General features: G+C 43.7%; 1 protein-coding gene across 2 annotated transcripts in view; it reads left to right on the top strand.

Annotated features, from left to right (window-relative positions):
• Window positions 1-19,429, top strand: part of LOC144500447 (carbohydrate sulfotransferase 15-like) — an 83,386-nt gene that overhangs the window by 53,635 nt on the left and 10,322 nt on the right. For both annotated transcript variants that reach the window (XM_078223380.1, XM_078223379.1), the window contains exons 4-6: window positions 8,667-8,810; window positions 9,907-10,063; window positions 13,904-14,060. In XM_078223380.1, the coding sequence (XP_078079506.1) occupies window positions 8,667-8,810; window positions 9,907-10,063; window positions 13,904-14,060 (458 nt within the window). The remainder of the gene's footprint in view (window positions 1-8,666; window positions 8,811-9,906; window positions 10,064-13,903; window positions 14,061-19,429) is intronic.

Below are 19,429 nucleotides of genomic sequence, written 5' to 3'. Positions count from 1 at the left end.
AGCAGAAAACAGAGTATACATAGATGGGTCTGTGTTTGATTGGCAGGATGTGACAAGTGGAGTCTCACAGGGGCCTCAACTTTTTACAATTTATATCAATGACTTAGATCAGGGGAGAGAAGGTGTGGTAGTTAAATATGCAGATGACACAAAGATAAGTAGGAAAGTGTTGTGAAGAGGACATATGGAGGTGGCAGATGGATATTGATAGGTTGAGTGAGTGGACAAAAATCTGACAGATGGAGTGGATGGCATATGGATAATGTGGGAAAGTGTGAAGTCGTTCTCTTTGGAAGGTAGAATAAAAAAAAGAGTATTACTTAAATGGAGAATGATTGCAGAATGCTGAGGTGCAGAGGGATCTAGGTGTTTGGGTGCATAAGTCGCAAAACGTTGGTATGCAGGTACAGCAAGTAATTAAGAAGGCTAATGGAATGCTATCCATTATGACAAGAGGAATTGAGGAGTTGATACCGGAGATGAGGCGTTTGGATTATGAGGAGAGGCTGAGGAGATTGGGTTTGTACTTGTTGGAGTTTAGAAGGATGAGGGGGGATCTTATGGAGACTTATAAGATAATGCGGGGGCTGGATAGAGTGGAGGCGGAGAGATTCTTTCCACTTAGTAAGGAAGTTAAAACTAGAGGACACACCCTCAAAATAAAGGGGGGTCGGTTTAAGACAGAGTTGAGGAGGAACTTCTTCTCCCAGAGGGTGGTGAATCTCTGGAATTCTCTGCCCACTGAGGTGGTGGAGGCTACCTCGCTGAATATGTTTAAAGCGCGGATGGATGGATTCCTGATCGGTAAGGGAATTAAGGGTTATGGGGATCAGGCGGGTAAGTGGTACTGATCCACGTCAGATCAGCCATGATCTTATTGAATGGCGGGGCAGGCTCGAGGGGCTAGATGGCCTACTCCTGCTCCTATTTCTTATGTTCTTATGTTCTTATGTTATGCTTCAGTTATGCAGGGTATTGGTGAGACCACTTCTTGATTACAGTGTGCAGTTTTGGTCTCCTTATTCAAGGAAGGACATAAATGCGGTGGCGGCGTTTCAGAGGAGGTTTACTAGATTAATGGCAGGAATGAGTGGATTGTCTTATGACACTAGGTTTTAAAAACTGGGCCTGTTTTCACTGGAGTTTATATGAGTGAGGGGTGACTTAATTGAAGTATAAAAGATCCTGAATAGTTTGACAAGGTGATCGTGGAAAGGATGTTTTCTCTTGTGGGTGAACCAGGGGACACGGTTTCAAAATTAGGGGTAGCACTTGAGGTGAGGAGAATCTCTCTCTCTCAGAGGGTTGTGTGAATTTGGGACTCTTTGCCTCAGAGGGCAGTGGAGGTGGGGGTCAGGCAGAGGTAGATAGATCCTTGTTAGGCAAGGGAATCAAAGGTTATAGGAAGGAGACGGAAATGTGGAATTCAAAACACAAAAAGACCAACCATGATCTGATTGAATGGCAGAGCAGGCTCAAGGGGCTGAGTGGTCTGCTTCTGCTCCTATTTTGTATGTTCATATTTATATCCTGAGAAAAAAACATTTAAAAATACTACCTAATTGCATTGGTTCACAGATTTTGCATTTGACAACATATAACTGAATATAAACGGATACTCATGGGGAAGAAACACTTCAAGGCAGGCACAAATTGGACTGGAATCTGCAAGTTACTGAAAGGGGAAGCTTTATCCCAAGGTTGATATTAATAAATCCAGTAGTGAAATAAGTAGAAATGTCCTCACTCAGAGAGTGGTTAGAATATGGAATTCACTTCCACAGAAAGTGGTTGCACAGAAGAGAAAAGCCAATGGAAAGATATCTGGAAACGCTGAGATGAAACAGCTGGAACAGGAGGAGACCCGTGAAACGTTTACTTTAGAAAAGACCATTTGAGCCCAGTGACTTGTTCCTGCGCTGTACATTTTATGTAATTCTATGTATCTCAAAGAAAACTGTCATACCTTTCTACCAGTCACAAGATAGCGTATTATTTGTCTGTTTGTTTCATAATGGTTTTTGCAATGTTGCAATTATTACTTCAAAAGGTCATCTGAAAGTCATGTTGAAGAATATGAGGAAGTACAATGGTCTTGAAGCACCAGTATGTGCCTCTGCAGCAGGTCAGTTTCGATCTCAGGCACTCGACTATAAAGGGGTACTGAATAATGCTCAGCCCAGGAGGAGGTTCTCCCCTAGTCATATCGCGCATGATGGTCAACTCAAAGCAACATTGGAAAGGACCAGGAAGTGGGTTGACCGCAGATTTTTGTTGTCTGTTCAGGGGTCTGGGATTGAGGGAGGGTAGAGAGAAACAAAGAAAACATCCTCGTTAAGCCATTTGAAAAGTTTAGCACAATCGGAGCCTTTGGATTATTGCCTTACTACAGATTTCAACCTATAAATTATTCTATATTTGAATTTTAAGTATGGATGTCCAAGCTGTGGGATGTTCTGCACTATAGTCTCTAATTTGGATAATTTAGTCATCTGCTGGAACTGGTGAGGCTTTGCCGCTCCTACAATAACCACAACTACTTTATTCGAAGCTCCAAACAGTATTTCAATCATTTGTCAGAAGGATTTGTTTAAAATTCTGAGAGTCAGTAAATAACTTATAAAATTTGTAATCCTATGATTGTGGTGATAACAGGGACGTGCTAAAACTTCACATTGTATTCCTTCAGCAGCAACACAAAATGCACCTAAATATGGGACTGGAGTAGCTATATTCACTGATGTGATCACACAAATGTTAACCATTTTGAGGAATTGTGGAGGTGCAAATGCAAAATGGCTCCATGTCATATTAAGTGTTTTTTAAATTATATTGGTTGCTTATTTCTCAATTCACTGCGGGGGGGGGGGGGGCTTTGACCAACATAAGCAAATTGTAGAATCCCTACAGTGCAGAAGTAGGCCGTTTGGCCCATTGCGTCTGCACCGATTCTCCATCAGAGCATTCTACCCTGGCTCAATCCCCGTAACCGCACGCATTTACCCCACCAATCCCCCTAACCTACACACCTTGGGACACTAAGGGGCAATTTAGCATGGCAAATCCACCTAACCCGGACATTTTTGGAGTGTGGGAGGAAACCGGAGCACCCGGAGGAAACACACGCAGACACAGGGAAAATGTGCAAACTCCACACAGACAGTGACCCAAGGCTGGAATCAAACCCAGATCCCTGGTGCAATGAGGCAGCAGTGCTAACCACTGTGCCATGGTGCCAGCCATAAATATCCATGAACAGAGATGTCTAGGACAGGTACATTGGGTTGGCGATCTCCTTCAGTACTGTTATTACCACAAAGCTATTGAGAATACAGTTCTCTTTTTAAGAAATGAAGTTGTTGCATATCCTGGTCAGCTGTAAATAAGTTCTCTGTTTCAGCGGTATCATTGACTCCTCAGTACACAACAAGAGGTAGAAGGAGTCATGGACTGGCAGTGAGGAGAGGAGAGAAACTGGGGGCAGGAGCGAGGAAGGGAGAGCCGGAGCGTTTCCAGCATTAACTGAGCAGGTATTTTAGACTGAACAGGCACAACATGAACTGATAGCACAGGAAGGAAAGTAGAATCTCATTGAATGGGGGATAGGCAAATCCAGCTGGAATTGAATGGAGGTGGAGAGTGCCAGTCAAATGGGAGATTGGCAGAGGAGATGGGCTTTTTTCTTGAGCGAAGGGACTGAGTGGGCGGGTTTGTCCAGAAGAGGAATGCGGGTTTGTGCTGTGACATGGGAAGATGAGTTGGACTGTCAAGTTTAACTGAGTAAGTAGTCTCACAACACCAGGTTAAAGTCCAACAGGTTTATTTGGTAGCACGAGCCTTCGGAGCGTTGCCTCTTCATCAGGTGAGTCACCTGATGAAGGGGCAACACTCCGAAGGCTCGTTGGACTTTAACCTGGTGTTGTGAGACTACTTACTGTGCCTACCCCAGTCCAATGCCGGCAACTCCATATCAAGTTTAACTGAGGGAGCGATGAGAGCACCCTCCCAAGTAATGTGGCTGCGCATGTTTTCGTGACCAGGATGAAGTGAAATTTGAAGGACTTACAATGACTGAGGGCTCTGACATGTGTTGAACTGTTGGATAGAGAGAGCTCCTGAGCGAAAGGGAGAAGTTTGGTCGGAATGGTCTATTAAAAATCCAAATGTGAATTTATTTTTCCCACTTTTTTGATTGGAAATTGAGAAATGTTTGAAATCAACCAGAATGTTCTAACTTTAACTTAAACACTCAGATGTCCTAGGCAAGCAGGTCAGAGACCTTCCGGTGATATTAGAGTTGAGAAAAAGAAGCTTTAACAGAATAAATAAGTAGAGTAAATTACAATAAAATCAAGCAAATACCTTTTTAAACAAAAATATTGCAAGCACAATCTTGGTTAGAAAACCCCTTAAATAAAGTAACAAAGCAAATTTTTCAGGGACTCATGCATCAGAGCTCTTTAGAAAAGACATTGGGCGGAATCTTTCAGCTGTTCGTGCCGACAGGATTCTCTGGCGCTGCGGCAGTGAACAGAGATTTGGCTGGATGCCAAATTCTCCCACCTCGCTTTCAGCAAATGGCTAGTAAGATTGCGCCCATCTTGCCCCTTTAACATTAATACCCCTCTTTAATCCTTTTTACTTTTCACTGAAAGATATAAAACAATATTATTTACTTCTACCCGTTAAAATACATACTCAAGTCCCAAATGCATTTCCAGCAAAATAGCATTTTTCATGTGCCTTAGAGTTACGTTTAGAGTTGTTTTTGAATAATTATGTTTTTTTTAATGCTGTTGGTAAGCTTTGGGATAATTTCCCATGTCACCGAAAGCAGTAACATTTGTGTTGGAGCGCTGCATTTTGGCTCCATCTTGAATGTAACCTTCACAGTAGAGCTAGTCCACTTGGTAGAATGGTACCTCCATGATGTCAGCTGATGTCAGTGAATGTCATGCTTTGAGTGATTCTGACAGACTGAGATGGCTTCACAGAACGTTAAGTCTGGTTTTGATTTTTCTAAAGTTACTTTCCCGGTTCTCCAGTCAAACACTTCAAAATTGGATACAATGGCATATTGTATATTGGCAAAATGATTTATTATCCTTGACATTTTGCTTTTGAGCCATATTTGGATGTGTGCCCTGATTCCTGAGAAGCTAACAGGGCTTTAATGTTTGGCAGGCAAGTATAGACACAGCATTGTGTGTTAAAATTACCGACAGCAGTCCAATTAGGGCATAGCCTAGCTATCATGTATGATTTCACTACCGACTGGGGTAAATTCAGCAGCGCACTCACCTTGATTATATTCCTATCGGGTACGTTTGTGTTTCACCTTTCCTTTAATTAGTATGTTTAAAGTGTAGAGTCCCCCTATCAAGATTCTCTCAAGTACAGCATGTCAGCAATTCCCATACACAGCGTAGATACACCCATCCTCTAATATCCACCCAATGTATAACATGTCATGTTATGTGAATCAAATTGCTTGGATATTGACAGCTATGATGATGTGGTTCTTGGGACACAATGGGTAGCACTCCTGCCTCGGAGTCAGAATCTCCAAGTTCAGGTTCCACCCCAGGACTTGTTGGCCAATGAAGGTGCGTTCATAATGTGACCAAACAGGTTCAGTGTCAACTTGCAATTCCTTCTAAACACGCCAATATCTGGCGGTAAGAGTGGGAGAGACTCTTGGTCAGCCACGCTCGATGGGGAATTGCGCCCCTCAAGCTACGTAAGCCAAAAGAGAAAATGCTGGAAAATCTCAGCAGCTCTGGCAGCATCTGTAAGGAGAGAAAGGAGCTGACGTTTCGAGTCCAGATGACCCTTTGTCAAAGCTATGTAAGCTTCTGGCGACAGACTGGTGAGCAGTTCCAGGGATAACTCACTGTGGATACAAAGAAAAGTCTGCCTTAGTGCACCACTAGGTGTATGAAGAGAATTGGCATGATGATGTGATGGTGGAAGGTCTTAGGAAATATTTTCAAGAAATAGAAAAATAAAACATATCCTAACCATTAATGTAAAGTGCTGGGCTCTAACATGTTGATGATATTTTTATATTTCCTCCTTCCCATTGCTTATCTGAATGTCATTCTCGACTGGCCATTGTTGGAATACAAAACTTTGCTCTGACTGATTGGCTCTATCTATAGCCTTTGGTTTTGTAGTGTCTTGTTCTGAGGTAGATCTAGTACTGCTCCTAGTACATTTACTGCATTTGATTTGCTTTCATCCTTTCTTTAATAGTAATGAAGCTTGTATGTACAGTCAATGGCATTACCATTGCTGAATTCCCCACTATCAACATCTTGGGGTTACCAATGACCAGAAGCTGAACTGGGCCAGCCATCTAAATATTGTGAGAGTGCAATGGAATCCTCTCCATTTGCCTGGCTCCAACAACACTCAAGAAGCTCGACACCATCCAAGACACAGCAGCTCGCTTGATACTCCTTCCACAAACATTCAATCCCTTTACCATAGACATACAGTGGCAGCCGTGTGTACCATCTACAAGATGCATTGCAGGAACTCACCAAGGTTCCTTAGGCAGCACCTTCCAAACCCGTGACCATTACCATCGAGAAGAACAAGAGCCACAGATACCTGGGAACACCACCAACTGGAGGTTCCCCCTCAAGTCTCTCACCAACCTGACTTGGAAATAAATGGCTGTCCCTTCACTGTCACTGGGTCAAAATCCTGGAACTCCCTCCCTAACAGCACTGTAAGTGTACCTACGCCTCAGTGGCTGTAGCAATTCAAGAAGTGGAGATGCCGGCGTTGGACTGGGGTAAGCACAGTAAGAAGTCTCACAACACCAGGTTAAAGTCCAACAGGTTTATTTGGTAGCAAATACCATAAGCTTTCGGAGCGCTGCCCCTTCGTCAGATGGAGTGAAAATCAGATTTTCACTCCATCTGACGAAGGGGCAGCGCTCTGAAAGCTTACGGTATTTGCTACCAAATAAACCTGTTGGACTTTAACCTGGTGTTGTGAGACTTCTTGCAATTCAAGAAGGCAGCTCACCCACCACCTTCTGAAGGGCAACTAGGGAAAAATGCTAACTGAGCTAGCAACGCCGACATCCTGCAAAATGAATTTTAAACAGAAGCATGCAGTGCTTGTGCTGAAGGACCAAAGTCCCTAATGGATGTCCAATTTTGCAGTCCTTGATTTATTCTCCGTTTGTCACATTGCCACACTGCTTGATGCAAAGTATCCTTGCTGCGAAATGAGGGCTGTCTTTTCTGTGTAGTAATCCTTACATCAATGCTATTGCAGACAAAAATATCTAAAACAGGTAAGTTGGTAAACATTGGATCAAAAAGATTATTCCCTTGTGTTGGCTCTTCTTGCAGCCTCAGTTTGAGCTAGTTCTTTCAGAACTTGCTCGGTTTAGTGAGCAGTCGTACTACTGAGCTTTGTATGGTGGTGAACATTGATGTCCTCTGTTCAGGTTACCTGTTGTGCCCTTGTTTCCTGCAGTTCTTCTTCTTATGTGGTGCATAGTAATTAAGAATACTTATTCACTGATTGATAGGTGTGGCATATGGTAACCAGATTGTGAATCCAGTGGACTCTGCAGGGGACCAAGGCAAAAAATGTGATGTTGACCTGAAGTCATGACACTTCATGTGAACTTGATGTTAAGGACTTGCAGTGCCAAGCCCATTCAGCTACAGAACCGCCTCTCATGGGACTCTCCTGCTGGTAGGACAGAGTATACCCAGGGATGGTACAGATGCCAGGGTGTTAGCTGGTAGATGTGATTGTATGTTTGCCAAGCTTCACAACAATCCCTGGATATTTTTGAGGAAAGATTTGCAGGGTGGACTAAGGTGGAATTGTATGGACATGGTCCTCATCTAATACCTAGGTTATTGGTTCATTCAACATTTTACTTTTTATTGTGTTTTGCAGTGATTGTTCACAACTGAATAATCTGGCTGAATAATAGAGTTCAGTAGGATCTCACAGGTCAATCAGAAACTGTATAACTGAAGTTTCCCTTCCCTGGATAACGTTAGTGAACTAGTTGGGTTTGTATAACTGAACAGTACGTTTGAAGGGGAGGCGGTGGCGTAGTGGTATTATCACGACTAGTGATTCAAGGTCATGCTCTGGAGACCTGGGTTTGAATCCCACCACGGCAGATGATGAGATTTGAATTCAATCAAAAAATCCAGAATTGAAAATCTACTGATGACCATGAAACCATTGCCGATTGTTGTAAAAACCCATCTGGTTCGCCAATGTCCTTTAGGGAAGGAAATCTGCCGTCCTTACCCAGCCTGGCCTACATGTGACTCCAGATAATTCATGAATGGATAAAAAAATGTTCTATCAAATTGAATTTCATATCTTGCTGTGGTGTATTGCACATCACCAATAGGGAGCATAGGCAATTCTTAGTCCATCATTTTATTACGATGGGATGGTGAAATCAAAGCTCCTGATGCTTCAAAACATGCAGTGCTATCTGTTGGGTTTCTCCACAATAACAAAACACAATTCTGGACACTTGACAGAATTTTGAGTGCGTAATCTTGAAATTTGACATTAAATTGGTTCCCTGGTCCATTAATTTAACGAGAAGATCATTTTAAAATGGAGCGGTATGTAAATTCTGTACTAAAGCATGATTTTGTTTGCAGGTATTATTCAGCCCTGGAATGGCTTCCATGACCGATATCTAATTGAAGATTATCTGGATCTCTTTGATCTGGCAGCACATCAGATTCAGAGTCAGATAGCCAATTCATCTGCTGAACAACTCATTAAAAGCAACATGGTCATTGGTGAGACACCGTTATTCCCCCCTCCCCTCCACCCCCGAACTGTATTAAAATGATTACTTCAGCTCCCAAACATTTGAGACACTAAATCCCAAGTTGAACACGCGACGTGGTTGTCAATGTATGTATGGTTAATGTCAATTAATGGGCACAGTTTTTACAGAAATGTTTTTCTAAACTGATCATTTATTCAGATAGTTTCAGCTTTCAGCTCACCTGATGGAAAATCTGATAATTTTCAGGAACAGTTCCGTCATGTTTCAAGCACGAAAGCCTTCCTGCTCCTGCAGCTGATCTTTTACTGGATTACCACATGAAAGTAATTCTAAGTAAAAGCAGCTGTCAAAATTTAATTTGTCCATGCGTGGTTTTGTTTTAAAAGTACATTCAGTTCCCTTTCCCCTCTTTTGGTACCCTGACATTGCACCATTCATTGTCAGCCCTCTGGATAGGCTTATTTTCGTGGCAGAGATGAGGGTTTAATGGTGAATTGTTTATGTGGCCTGTATCCGAGCATTATGTTATAGAGGTGGTGTGATGTGCTCCTTGCTCAAAGCATGCAGATACTAGAATTCATTACGAAGCAATGGTTCATGTTTGCTTCAACTCGAGCTCAATGTTTAGGAACCCAAGTTATATCAGTGTGCCTCCGGAGTGTTTTATATGGAGATAGGTCACAGATCAAAAGGACAGATTTGAGGGGCTAAATGGCCTGCTCCTGTTCCTTTGTTAGTTTGAGACTTCCCTCTTCCTATCCAATGTGACCCAGTATTAGATTGCGCTGCACCTTTCCTTCTATCCAATAGGGCAACTTTTCCTGTTCTGCCCACCACTGGAATCGTAGCGGATGAGGGGTGGATCATGGAAAGGTCCGTTGCCCTCGGGCGGGATTTTCCGGTTTCAGGGCAAGCGCGGACAGGAAATCCTGCCCAATATTGTGTCCCAGTATTAAACTGTGCTGCACCTTTCCACTTTTTGGTCCTGTCGCCAAATCCAAAGAATATGGTCAGGTTCACCTATATCTCAATCTCCTGCAGGGAAATGAATCTCGCTTGCTTTCTACTCTTTAGTTAAAAAAAATAATTTTATTTCTTTATAGGTGAGGCAAGTGCTTCCACAATGTGGGATAATAATGCTTGGCAGAATTTCTATCATCGCACTGTTAATGGTGAACCACCGTATTTAATTCAGGACTTCCTTCACGCAGTTCTACCGGCTGCTAAACTTATTGTTATGCTGAGGGACCCCGTTGAGAGGTTAGTTTTGTAGCGTCTGTTAATTGATCAGTGCGTTTTTTGCCAAACTGTTAGGAAATGTAAATTCCAGCAAAGCGTTACACCTGTGCATGAATGACTGGTAGAAATGTTCAAATTCCCACACTGTTTAATGTTTCTGGTTCACTGACGTTTCCATGTGTGATTCAACTTTCCTGAACTGGGAATTTGGTTTAAATCATCAGAAGAAATGAATTTAACCTGAAATATGTTCCCATAATAAACATTTTTAAAACATTACAGTCTGATTAGCAAAGTCCATTTTTTGCAGAACTAAATTCACACTTATGTTTATCTACCCTGCTTAATTCAAACGAATGAATAAATAGAAAAATAATCAATTTATTAGCAGTAGCCTGTTCAAAAAAAAACATGATAAATAGTAACTTTTTTGTTCTTGGCCTTTTGTTGCTTAAACTACAAGTGCTGGGATTCGGAAGGGTTAGTCGATGAATGGACCTATGGACATGACACTGAATCCTACAGCCTAGAAAGATCCTAAAGTCTGATTCTATTCTAAGCTAACTGATCTGAGCGAGGGCAGTATACTGGGACCATTATAGTGAATTTCACTGTTTTGAGGGTGGGGATGGAAAATCAAGCAGAGTTAGCTTATTAAAGTCCAGTAAATCCTGCTAAATTTGTGTATGTAGCGCAGGTGTTGTAAGGAACTCTGCTATTTAACTCCCCCAGTTTATTGACTCCAGTTTTCCAGCTTCTCTGAGGTTGGGCAAAGTATCTTTGGAATTCCACCCTAGGAAAAGCCAGGGACATGTGGAGAAATTGACAGTGGTTTGGGAAAGTTAACAAGGCTAAACATTTTGGATAGCTATGGCAATTATTGCTGAAGTACTTCAGATGTAATAGCCTGTTATGAATTTTGCATCGAATCGGTGCCAGGACTGTGGTAGGAATTTGGCATTGAACTGATGTTGTGTGAATCTGAAATTGGCACACCTGCACTGGCTCCCTCTGAGATTCATCCAAGTCGGTGGCTTGGCACAGAAATGATGCTGCACCGCTGCTAGTGTTTCAGCTACAGCCAACGTGGCAGCCAAAGTCTGATGTATTTTTGTGACGTGCAATGGAACTACAGATTTCAGAGGAAACTGGAGCCACTGTCTGTCAGCAGTAACCTGGCCAATATAAGTGAAACAAAAGGGTGTAATGCACCTCTCCCATTCCCATGCTATCTGATATAAAGAACGGAACAACTGTACCATAAATTCATACAGCCGCCCTGAGGAGCCATTCAACCCAGTCCCATCAGTATTCAAAATTATTGACAAGGTTAGGTGCCGTAATAGTACAAGGATCTGTATTTTAAACTACAAATGCAGTTATTTGATATTTTTAAAAACTCCATGCTGACAAGAATTTCTCGAAAATAATTAACTTGGATTGTTTCATTTTACTTTTACGGTGGCACCGTGGTTAGCACTGCTGCCTCACAGCGCCAGGGACCTGGGTTTGATTCCCAGCTTGGGTCACTGTGCAGAGTTTGCATGTTCTCCCCGTGTCTGCGTGGGGTTTCCTCCCACAGTCCAAAGATGTGCAGGTTAGGTGGATTGGCCATGCTAAATTGCCCCTTAGTGTCCCTAGGCGGACCAGTTAGGGTAAATGCATGGGGTTATGGGGATAGGGCCTGAGTGGGATTGTGATTGGTGTAGACTCGATGGGCCGAACGGCCACCTTCTGCATTGTAGGCTTCTATGAATTCTATGATTCATTTCATATCTAAAAAGGGAAAACACAACATAATCCTAGATCCAATATTTCAGTAGTGATGTTGTTGATTACAATGTCCTGACAGTTCCACTCGTAGAGCAGGAATTTCTAATCTCCTTGTGGCAGCAGAGGCGGCTCACCATTGCTCACTGGCGGAATCCTTAACAGATACAAAATGTCTTCTAATTTTACATTATTGTGCAGAATAACCGTTAATTACAAATGTTGTCTGTTTTTTTCTTTAGTTTTAACATTTAACTTGAATGGCATTAACATTAAATAGTGTAGTGAATATTTGTGCTCACAAAGGTGAAGATGTCAGTGCCAGCTTTCTGGAATCTTCTTTTGACATCAGTTGTTAACGTCATGTACTACCAGCTCAGATATGATGTGGCTGGGCATCAAGTTTCTTTTGCTCAGCTTCAACATGGTCCCTTAATCTTTACCTAAAGAAAGCTCTCCAGTTGCACAGCGCTATTTCCCATCCCGGCCATCTTTATTGCCTTTTTGTTTGGGGTTGAGTTGTTCGTTGCTGCAGAATTGTAGGACTGCCCCTGCTAGGAACTGGGTACAGACTAAAACTCATTTATAGTATTTATTGGCGATAGCCCATCAGGTATAGTTAGTATGTTTTAAATTTCGACTTGTGCCTGATCCGCAGATTACAGAAAGTTACATGTTTTGTCTTCCTTGAACTGTCCTGAGCCTTGTGGCAGTCTGGGGCCATAGGTTGAAGGTTTTAACATAGTTAAAGTAGAGGTGCTCAAGGATCTGCTAAATCATTGGGATTTCCATTTAATGGGCTAGATGAAGGAAACATTACAAACTGATCTGCATGTACTTGTGCTGATCAGGTAGTAGTTATCAATTTGGAACAGAGTAGATCCTTTACATTCCAATGTTACCTATGCCTCGAAAATGCACCCACATTTTGTTTTCTCACACCACCGATTTCTTTCTCAATTTATGTTTCTTCCTCCTTTGAATATTTTTGTTTCGTTCTTTACATGTAGGATTCTTGCGGGATGATTCTAAAAAGTCTCTCCCATTATTTTACCTCATTCTTTTGTTTTCTTCCTCCCATAATGTTCTGAATAGCTAAGAACTGTGATCTTGGCGACTGTTCTTCTGTCACCTGATGACTGAGGGCCAACCAATTTTCATTGTAGATGGGTATGTTCTCCTTATGTAATGGGCTTGGATCCCTCCAACTCTGAGTGTGCACGCATGCTGCACGCACACTAGTGTGCAAATGGCAATGTTGTGTGGATGAAAGGAGGATTTCCTACTACTTTGGTGTGCTGTTTGATTTCTTTACTTTGTACACTTAATTGCTAAGAACATCAAGTTTAAAACGTTTGAGTAAAGAAAGGGACATTAGTTCATAGGTTTTAAACTTAACCATAGATTTAAAACTTTACCATAGGTTTATAACCTTTCCATTATAGTCAAACAGTTGTAAAGGATTATGACTAATTTTAAAATCCCTTTTCATTAATCCTCTCCCTCAAGACTTTTGTTCAAAGTGATGTATTCTAAGGCCTTGAGCAACCAAGTCTGAAAGGAGAGGAAATGTATTAATGTGCACTCACTTACTCTTTTTCATCCATTCTGTTGTTCAGCTAGGTAGCTGTGTTAGTTCAATTCCCTCACGCCACCAGAATCAATATCCCTCCATGTTAAGCTCCTCTCAAGTCTTTAACACATCTTGAATCTTTTCAAGCAACCAGCAAATCCTAGAGAAACGGATGTTGTTTGTCATTGTTACGTAATTTTAAAGGCAATACTAATAGTGAAACTTCAGTTTAGTTTCTCACTCTGATCCCACAAAGTACAATGACAATGTCGAGTGAAGGCAATAACTAACTTATGCTTTAAAATCTGACGCTAATATTTGAAATCTGGGGAGTTTTATCCTGAAACCGCAAAATTGATTATTGTGACTGTAGAAAAAAAAGTGTTCCAAAAGAACCTCCATGTTAAAGAAAAGCAGTAACACGGAAAAAGACTAGCTTCTGTAAAAATGGTGTGTTCTGTTATTAAGTTACTCAATTTATGCCCTTGGATGATACTAATATGTTCACACTTTTTTAGGCTATATTCTGACTACCTGTACTTCATAAGCGCTAACAAATCTGTCGAGGATTTTCACGAAAAAGTAAAAGATTCACTGCAAATATTCGATGGATGTTTGATGCACTCTTCTCTTAGATCCTGTGTGTACAACTGCACCGTGAACTCTGCCATGCCTGTAAGTACCTTTTAGTGATGGTCATATAAACAGCCATGACAGTCATGTCTCTCAATTCTGTCTGGATGTGAATGAATAATAGTATTATTGTGGATTACCCTGGGAATAATACCATTGGATATCTCACTTTTATGGGAGGTCTTGTGGTGCAGTGGTTTGGATCCCTGTCCCTGAACCAAGATCTCTGGGTTCATGTCCCACTCCAGGTTTTAATGGCCAAGGAAGGTGTATTTATAATGTGGCCAAACTGCAGATACCTCCATCGGCAGGCAGTTACAGCGTGAGAGCTTCCTTGTCAATTACACAATGAATAGAATGTTGGAGCCTCTACCATCACATTACTATCTATGGATCTGGACTACAGCTTGTAAAAGTGCATGTTGGGGAAGCGATGGCCGAGTGGTTTTATCGCTAGACTAATAATCCAGAAACCCAGCTAATGATCTGGGGACTCAGGTTCGAATCCCGCCATGGAAGATGGTGGAATTTGAATTCAATAAAAAAAATTTATTGTCGTATCTGGGAGGGTTAAGAATCTACTGATGACCATGAAAGCATTGTCGATTGTCTGAAAAACCCGTCTGGTTCACTAATGCCCTTTAGGGAAGGAAATCTGCCACCCCTACCTGGTCTGGCCTACATGTGACTCCAGAGCCACAGCAATGTGGTTGACTCTCAACTGCCCTCTGAAATGCCCTAGCAAGCCACTCAGTTGTATTTAAGAAGGTAGCGCACCACTTTCTCGAGGGCACCTAGAGATGGGCCCATCCCATGACGCCCATGTCACAGGAATTAACAAAGAATAACTTGGACCGTGTTGGCTCAGTTGGCTGGGCAGGCAGTATGAATCAGATTGGTACCAACAGCAAGGGGTTTGATTCCGCGGCTGGCGGGACTGGAAAATTTCAACATTTACGTCAGAACGATCCATGCGAAAAGTGAGAAGCTGGTTGTTGCCATCTGAATAATGTATGCAGGTTGTGGTGGATTTGCGGCCTGCCTCCTTGCTCTATCTGTGGTGGAGATCATGACAGTCTGGGTTGGCCCTGCCTTTGGGCAGAGAACTGCAGAAGAAGGGGAATTCTCACTGTGCTTAAGCCACTTTGCTGCCTGGCAATTAAGTTAATTGTCGTATCTGGGAGGGTCTTTGCGAGTCTAAGCTTGTTGGTTAGAATTTGGAACTGTTCATGCTGTCATTGCATTTGACAGCATTAAGGATCTGACCATAAAGTGCTTGTCACCACAGCAACTCCTCCCTGAGTGAACTGTAATGTACATAATCACCAGCGTTCGGGAGGAAAACCGGCTTTTTATGTTTCTACTGTTCAGACCGTTTCTGTCCAGACCTTGTAATTTATAATGTCCTGACAGTTCTTCACACATGGAGTGTGATTTTGCCACCTGGGTGTGGCGAGCTGGGAAAACAGTGTACAAAGCTGCAAATCCAATTGTGTCCGGCACAAAACTGTTTGCAATTTTTCCGGCCCCTTTCGAGTGGCGTGAGCCACTTCATGCCCAGAAAGGGCGTGGACACAATTAGCATGAGGCTGACTGGATTTCAATATCATTAGTGAGTTCAGCATGCATGTTTCCCCCTCCCGGATGCTTCCCACCTCTCCAGCGAGATGTCACACCAGCACAAATCACCACTGGTCTGCACAAGCGCAGACCTGATGAGCTGGTCACGCCGGGGAGGGAGCCTGGAACCATCAAAGCCAGTGGGTGGTCGGGAGCATGGCCGGACAGTGACCTTTGGGCAGTTCCCACTTGGCAGTGCCCACCAGACATCCTGGCACTGCTCACCAGACATCCCGGCTGGGGATATCAGGCACTGCCGGTGTGCCAGGGGGATGGGGCCTGGGTGGGGGCAATGATGGGAGGAGGCTCTATTTATTTATTGTTGTTGTCACGCGTAGGCTTACATTAACACTGCAATGAAGTTACTGGGAAAATCCCCTAGTCGCCACACTCTGGCGCCTCTTCAGGTGCACTGAGGGAGAATTTAGCACGGCCAGCACGTCTTTCAGACCGTGGGAGGAAACTGGAGCACGCAGGGGAAACCCACGCAGACACAGTGAGAATGTGTAGACTCCACACACATAGTGACCCAAGCCGGGAATCGAACCTGGGTCCCTGGCGCTGTGAGGCAGCAGTGCTTGCCACTGTGTCACCCATGGTGGCACGGCTATACAGAGGCGTCATGCCAGGGTGGATTGCGAAGGGGGTCATGTCCGGGGTGGGGGTCAGCCAGGAGACCCATGGGGAGGGCCCTGATGTCCCGATGTGGGCGACCCGTGTCAAGCTGGGTGGAGAACATGCCACCGACGAAGGGGGAGGTCTGATGGCTGTGGGGGGTGGGAGGGGGACCTCCGATGTGCCATGAGATTGGGACACCCTGTGCATTGGCGGCCGAGCGCACTGAAGCCAGTTTCACTGGTGTGTTAAGCCCCCACCTCCTCCCCCCACTGCCAGTATTAATGTCAAGCTCCCAACTATCCAAAAAGGTGACTGTTGAAGGATTACGATGCAGGGCGAGCCTGAGACCGGTGCCGTTCGTCTCATGTTTCTCGCTGTTACGACACTTAGGCTGAACTTTCTCCAAATATTTCTGTGACATGCTGGAAAAGGTCAGCTGGTTCTGCAGCATCTGTGGCGAGAAGCAGAGTTAACAGCTGGAACTTTCCGGCTGATCATGCCGGCGGGATCTTCCGGTCCAGCCATCAGTGCACCCTCACCACGGGTTTCCCAGCAGCGAGGGGTGAATTCAACGGGAAACCCCGTTGACAGCAGTGGGGCTATAAGGTCCCCCTACTGGCTAACGGCAGGCCACCTCCACCACTGCGAGACATGCAGCGGGTTGCGTGGAAAATCCTGCCCACTGTTTCAAGTCGAGTGACCTTTCATCAGAACTGGATATACTTTCTGACTATTTCTTTAGTACTACTACCCATAGAAACCCTACAGTGCAGAAAGAGGCCATTCGACCCATCGAGTCTGCACCGACAACAATCCCACCCTGGCCCTATCCCCCTATCCCTACATATTTACCTGCTAATCCTTCTAAACCTCATATTTCCCCATTAATCCCTCTAATCTACGCATCCCGCGACACTAAGGGGCAATTTAGCTTGGCCAATCAACCTAACCCGCACATCTTTGGACTGTGGGAGGAAACCGGAGCACCCGGAAGAAACCCACGCAGACATAGGGAGAATGTGCAAACTCCGCACAGATAGTGAGCCGAGCTGGGAATCGAACCCAGGTCCCTGGAGCTGTGAAGCAGCAGTGCTAACCACCGTGCTACCGTACCGTACCGTACCCCATGCGGCATCCCACTGGCTCCAGAAAATGGTTAACATCAGCGTAAACAAAGCCATGAAAATGAAAATCGGCTCCAAGTCCCAAAGAAGATTCGGGGAGAAAAACATTGAACCTGGATGACTACTTTCCCCCTTTGCTTAACCGCAGCTCTGGGTCTCGAGCGCACAGTGCAGCCTTGCCATGGCGGCACGGTGGCGCAGTGGTTAGCACTGCTACCTCACAGCACTAGGGACCCGGGTTCAATTCCGGCTTTGGGTGTCTGTCTGCTTGTGGAGTTTGCACATTCTCCCTGTGTCTGCACGGGTTTCCTCCGGGTGCCCTGGTATCCTCTACACTCCAAAGATGTGCTGGTTAGGTTGATTGGCCATTCTAAATTGCCCCTTAGTGTCCCAAGATGTGTAGGTTATGAGGATTAGCGGGGTAAATACGTGGAGTTCCGGGGATAGGGCCTGAGTAAAATGCTCTGCCAGAGAGTCGATGCAGACTCAATGGGCCAAATGGCCTCCTCCTGTACTGTAGGGATTCGATGTACAATCTCACCAACACACTCAATGCTCATCTGTAAATGATCAAGGCCGAAACTACCATGTGAACATCACCCAAGCTGAATGGTTCTGATGTACAAATGCATGTTGACACTATAGAAAAAGAGGTAAAATTGGAACTGAAAAATTTGGCAGGCAAATTTATAATTCATGCCATCAAAAAGTCTCTATTTCTCTTTTTTCTGCCAACATTTAGAGATCCAATTTATATTGGCAAAGAACCAAATTAAACGTAACATTTTTAATTCTTGTAGTCGTACACTAAATTTTGTTTTTCAAAATCTGGGTGTGCACTGCAAACCATATGATCTTATTCAAGTGAGGAATGTGCACTGGTGCATAGAACATTTTTGGTACCAATTATCAACACCGTGTACTTGTAGCTCAAGTATAGAATGGAGAAGTGCAAAGTAAATCCCTCTCCAGTGTGTTCAAGCCTTTCAGGAGACCTCCTTACTGCATCAGTATGACAAGGATGTGATAGCACTAGAAGGGGTACAGGGAGGTTCACCAGGATATTGCCTGGGATGGAGAACTTGAACTATAGGGAGAGACTAGATAGGCTTGGGTTGTTTTCTTTAAAGCAGAGAAGGCTGAGGGAGGATATGATTAAGGTGTATAAGATTATGAGGGGTACGGACAGGGTGAGTAGGGAACAGCTTTTTCCCTTGGTTGAGGGGCCCATCATGAAAGGCCATAGTTTTAGGATAAGGGGCAGGAGATTCAGAGGGGATTTGAGAAAAAACCTTTTCACTCAGAGTATGGTGGGAACCTGGAATGCTGCGCTGCCTGGGAAGATAGTTGAGGCTGGAAACCTTACAACCTTTTAAACATATTTGGATGACTCCTTGAAATATCATAATATTCAAGGATATGGGACAAGTGAGGAAAATGGGAATAGAGCACCTTTAGTTGTAGATATTGTTGATGCAGACTCGATGGGCCAAAAGACTTTTTCTATACTGTATGACTCTATCACTGTTTGACAGAGCCAGCAACTGCTCTGTGCCCACAGAGTCTACCGATTTGGTGTCCAGAAATATTACATTATTTTATATTACAGTTTAAAACTGCAGACACAAACCCATTAAAAACTGAGTTGACACTGCAAAATGTCACGTCACTTAGGAACCTAATATATGGTCCTGGGAGGAAATGTCTGCTCATCAGTCTTGGGTGGCTCAGTGGCCATTGCCCAAATGTCTGCTAAGTCATTATGTGCAATCCAGTCCTTTAGTTCATAATCTTCTGAGATGTTTTAAAGTTTATTTATTAGTGTCACAAGTAGGCTTTCATTAACACTGCAGTGAAGTTACTGCGAAAGTCCCCTAGTCGCCACAATCCAGTGCCTGTTTGGGGTACACTGAGGGAGAATTTAGCATGGCCAATGCACCTAACCAGCACGTATTTCAGACAATGGGAGGAAACAGGAGCACCCGGAGGAAACCCACACAGACACATGCAGACTCCACACAGACAGTGACCCAAGCCAGGAATCGAACC

The sequence above is a fragment of the Mustelus asterias genome, chromosome 11 (genome assembly GCF_964213995.1).
Source record: "Mustelus asterias chromosome 11, sMusAst1.hap1.1, whole genome shotgun sequence".
Classification (NCBI taxonomy): Eukaryota; Metazoa; Chordata; class Chondrichthyes; order Carcharhiniformes; family Triakidae; genus Mustelus; species Mustelus asterias.
Note: the sequence above shows the minus strand (reverse complement) of the source record. Positions and strands in the feature narration are given on the sequence as shown.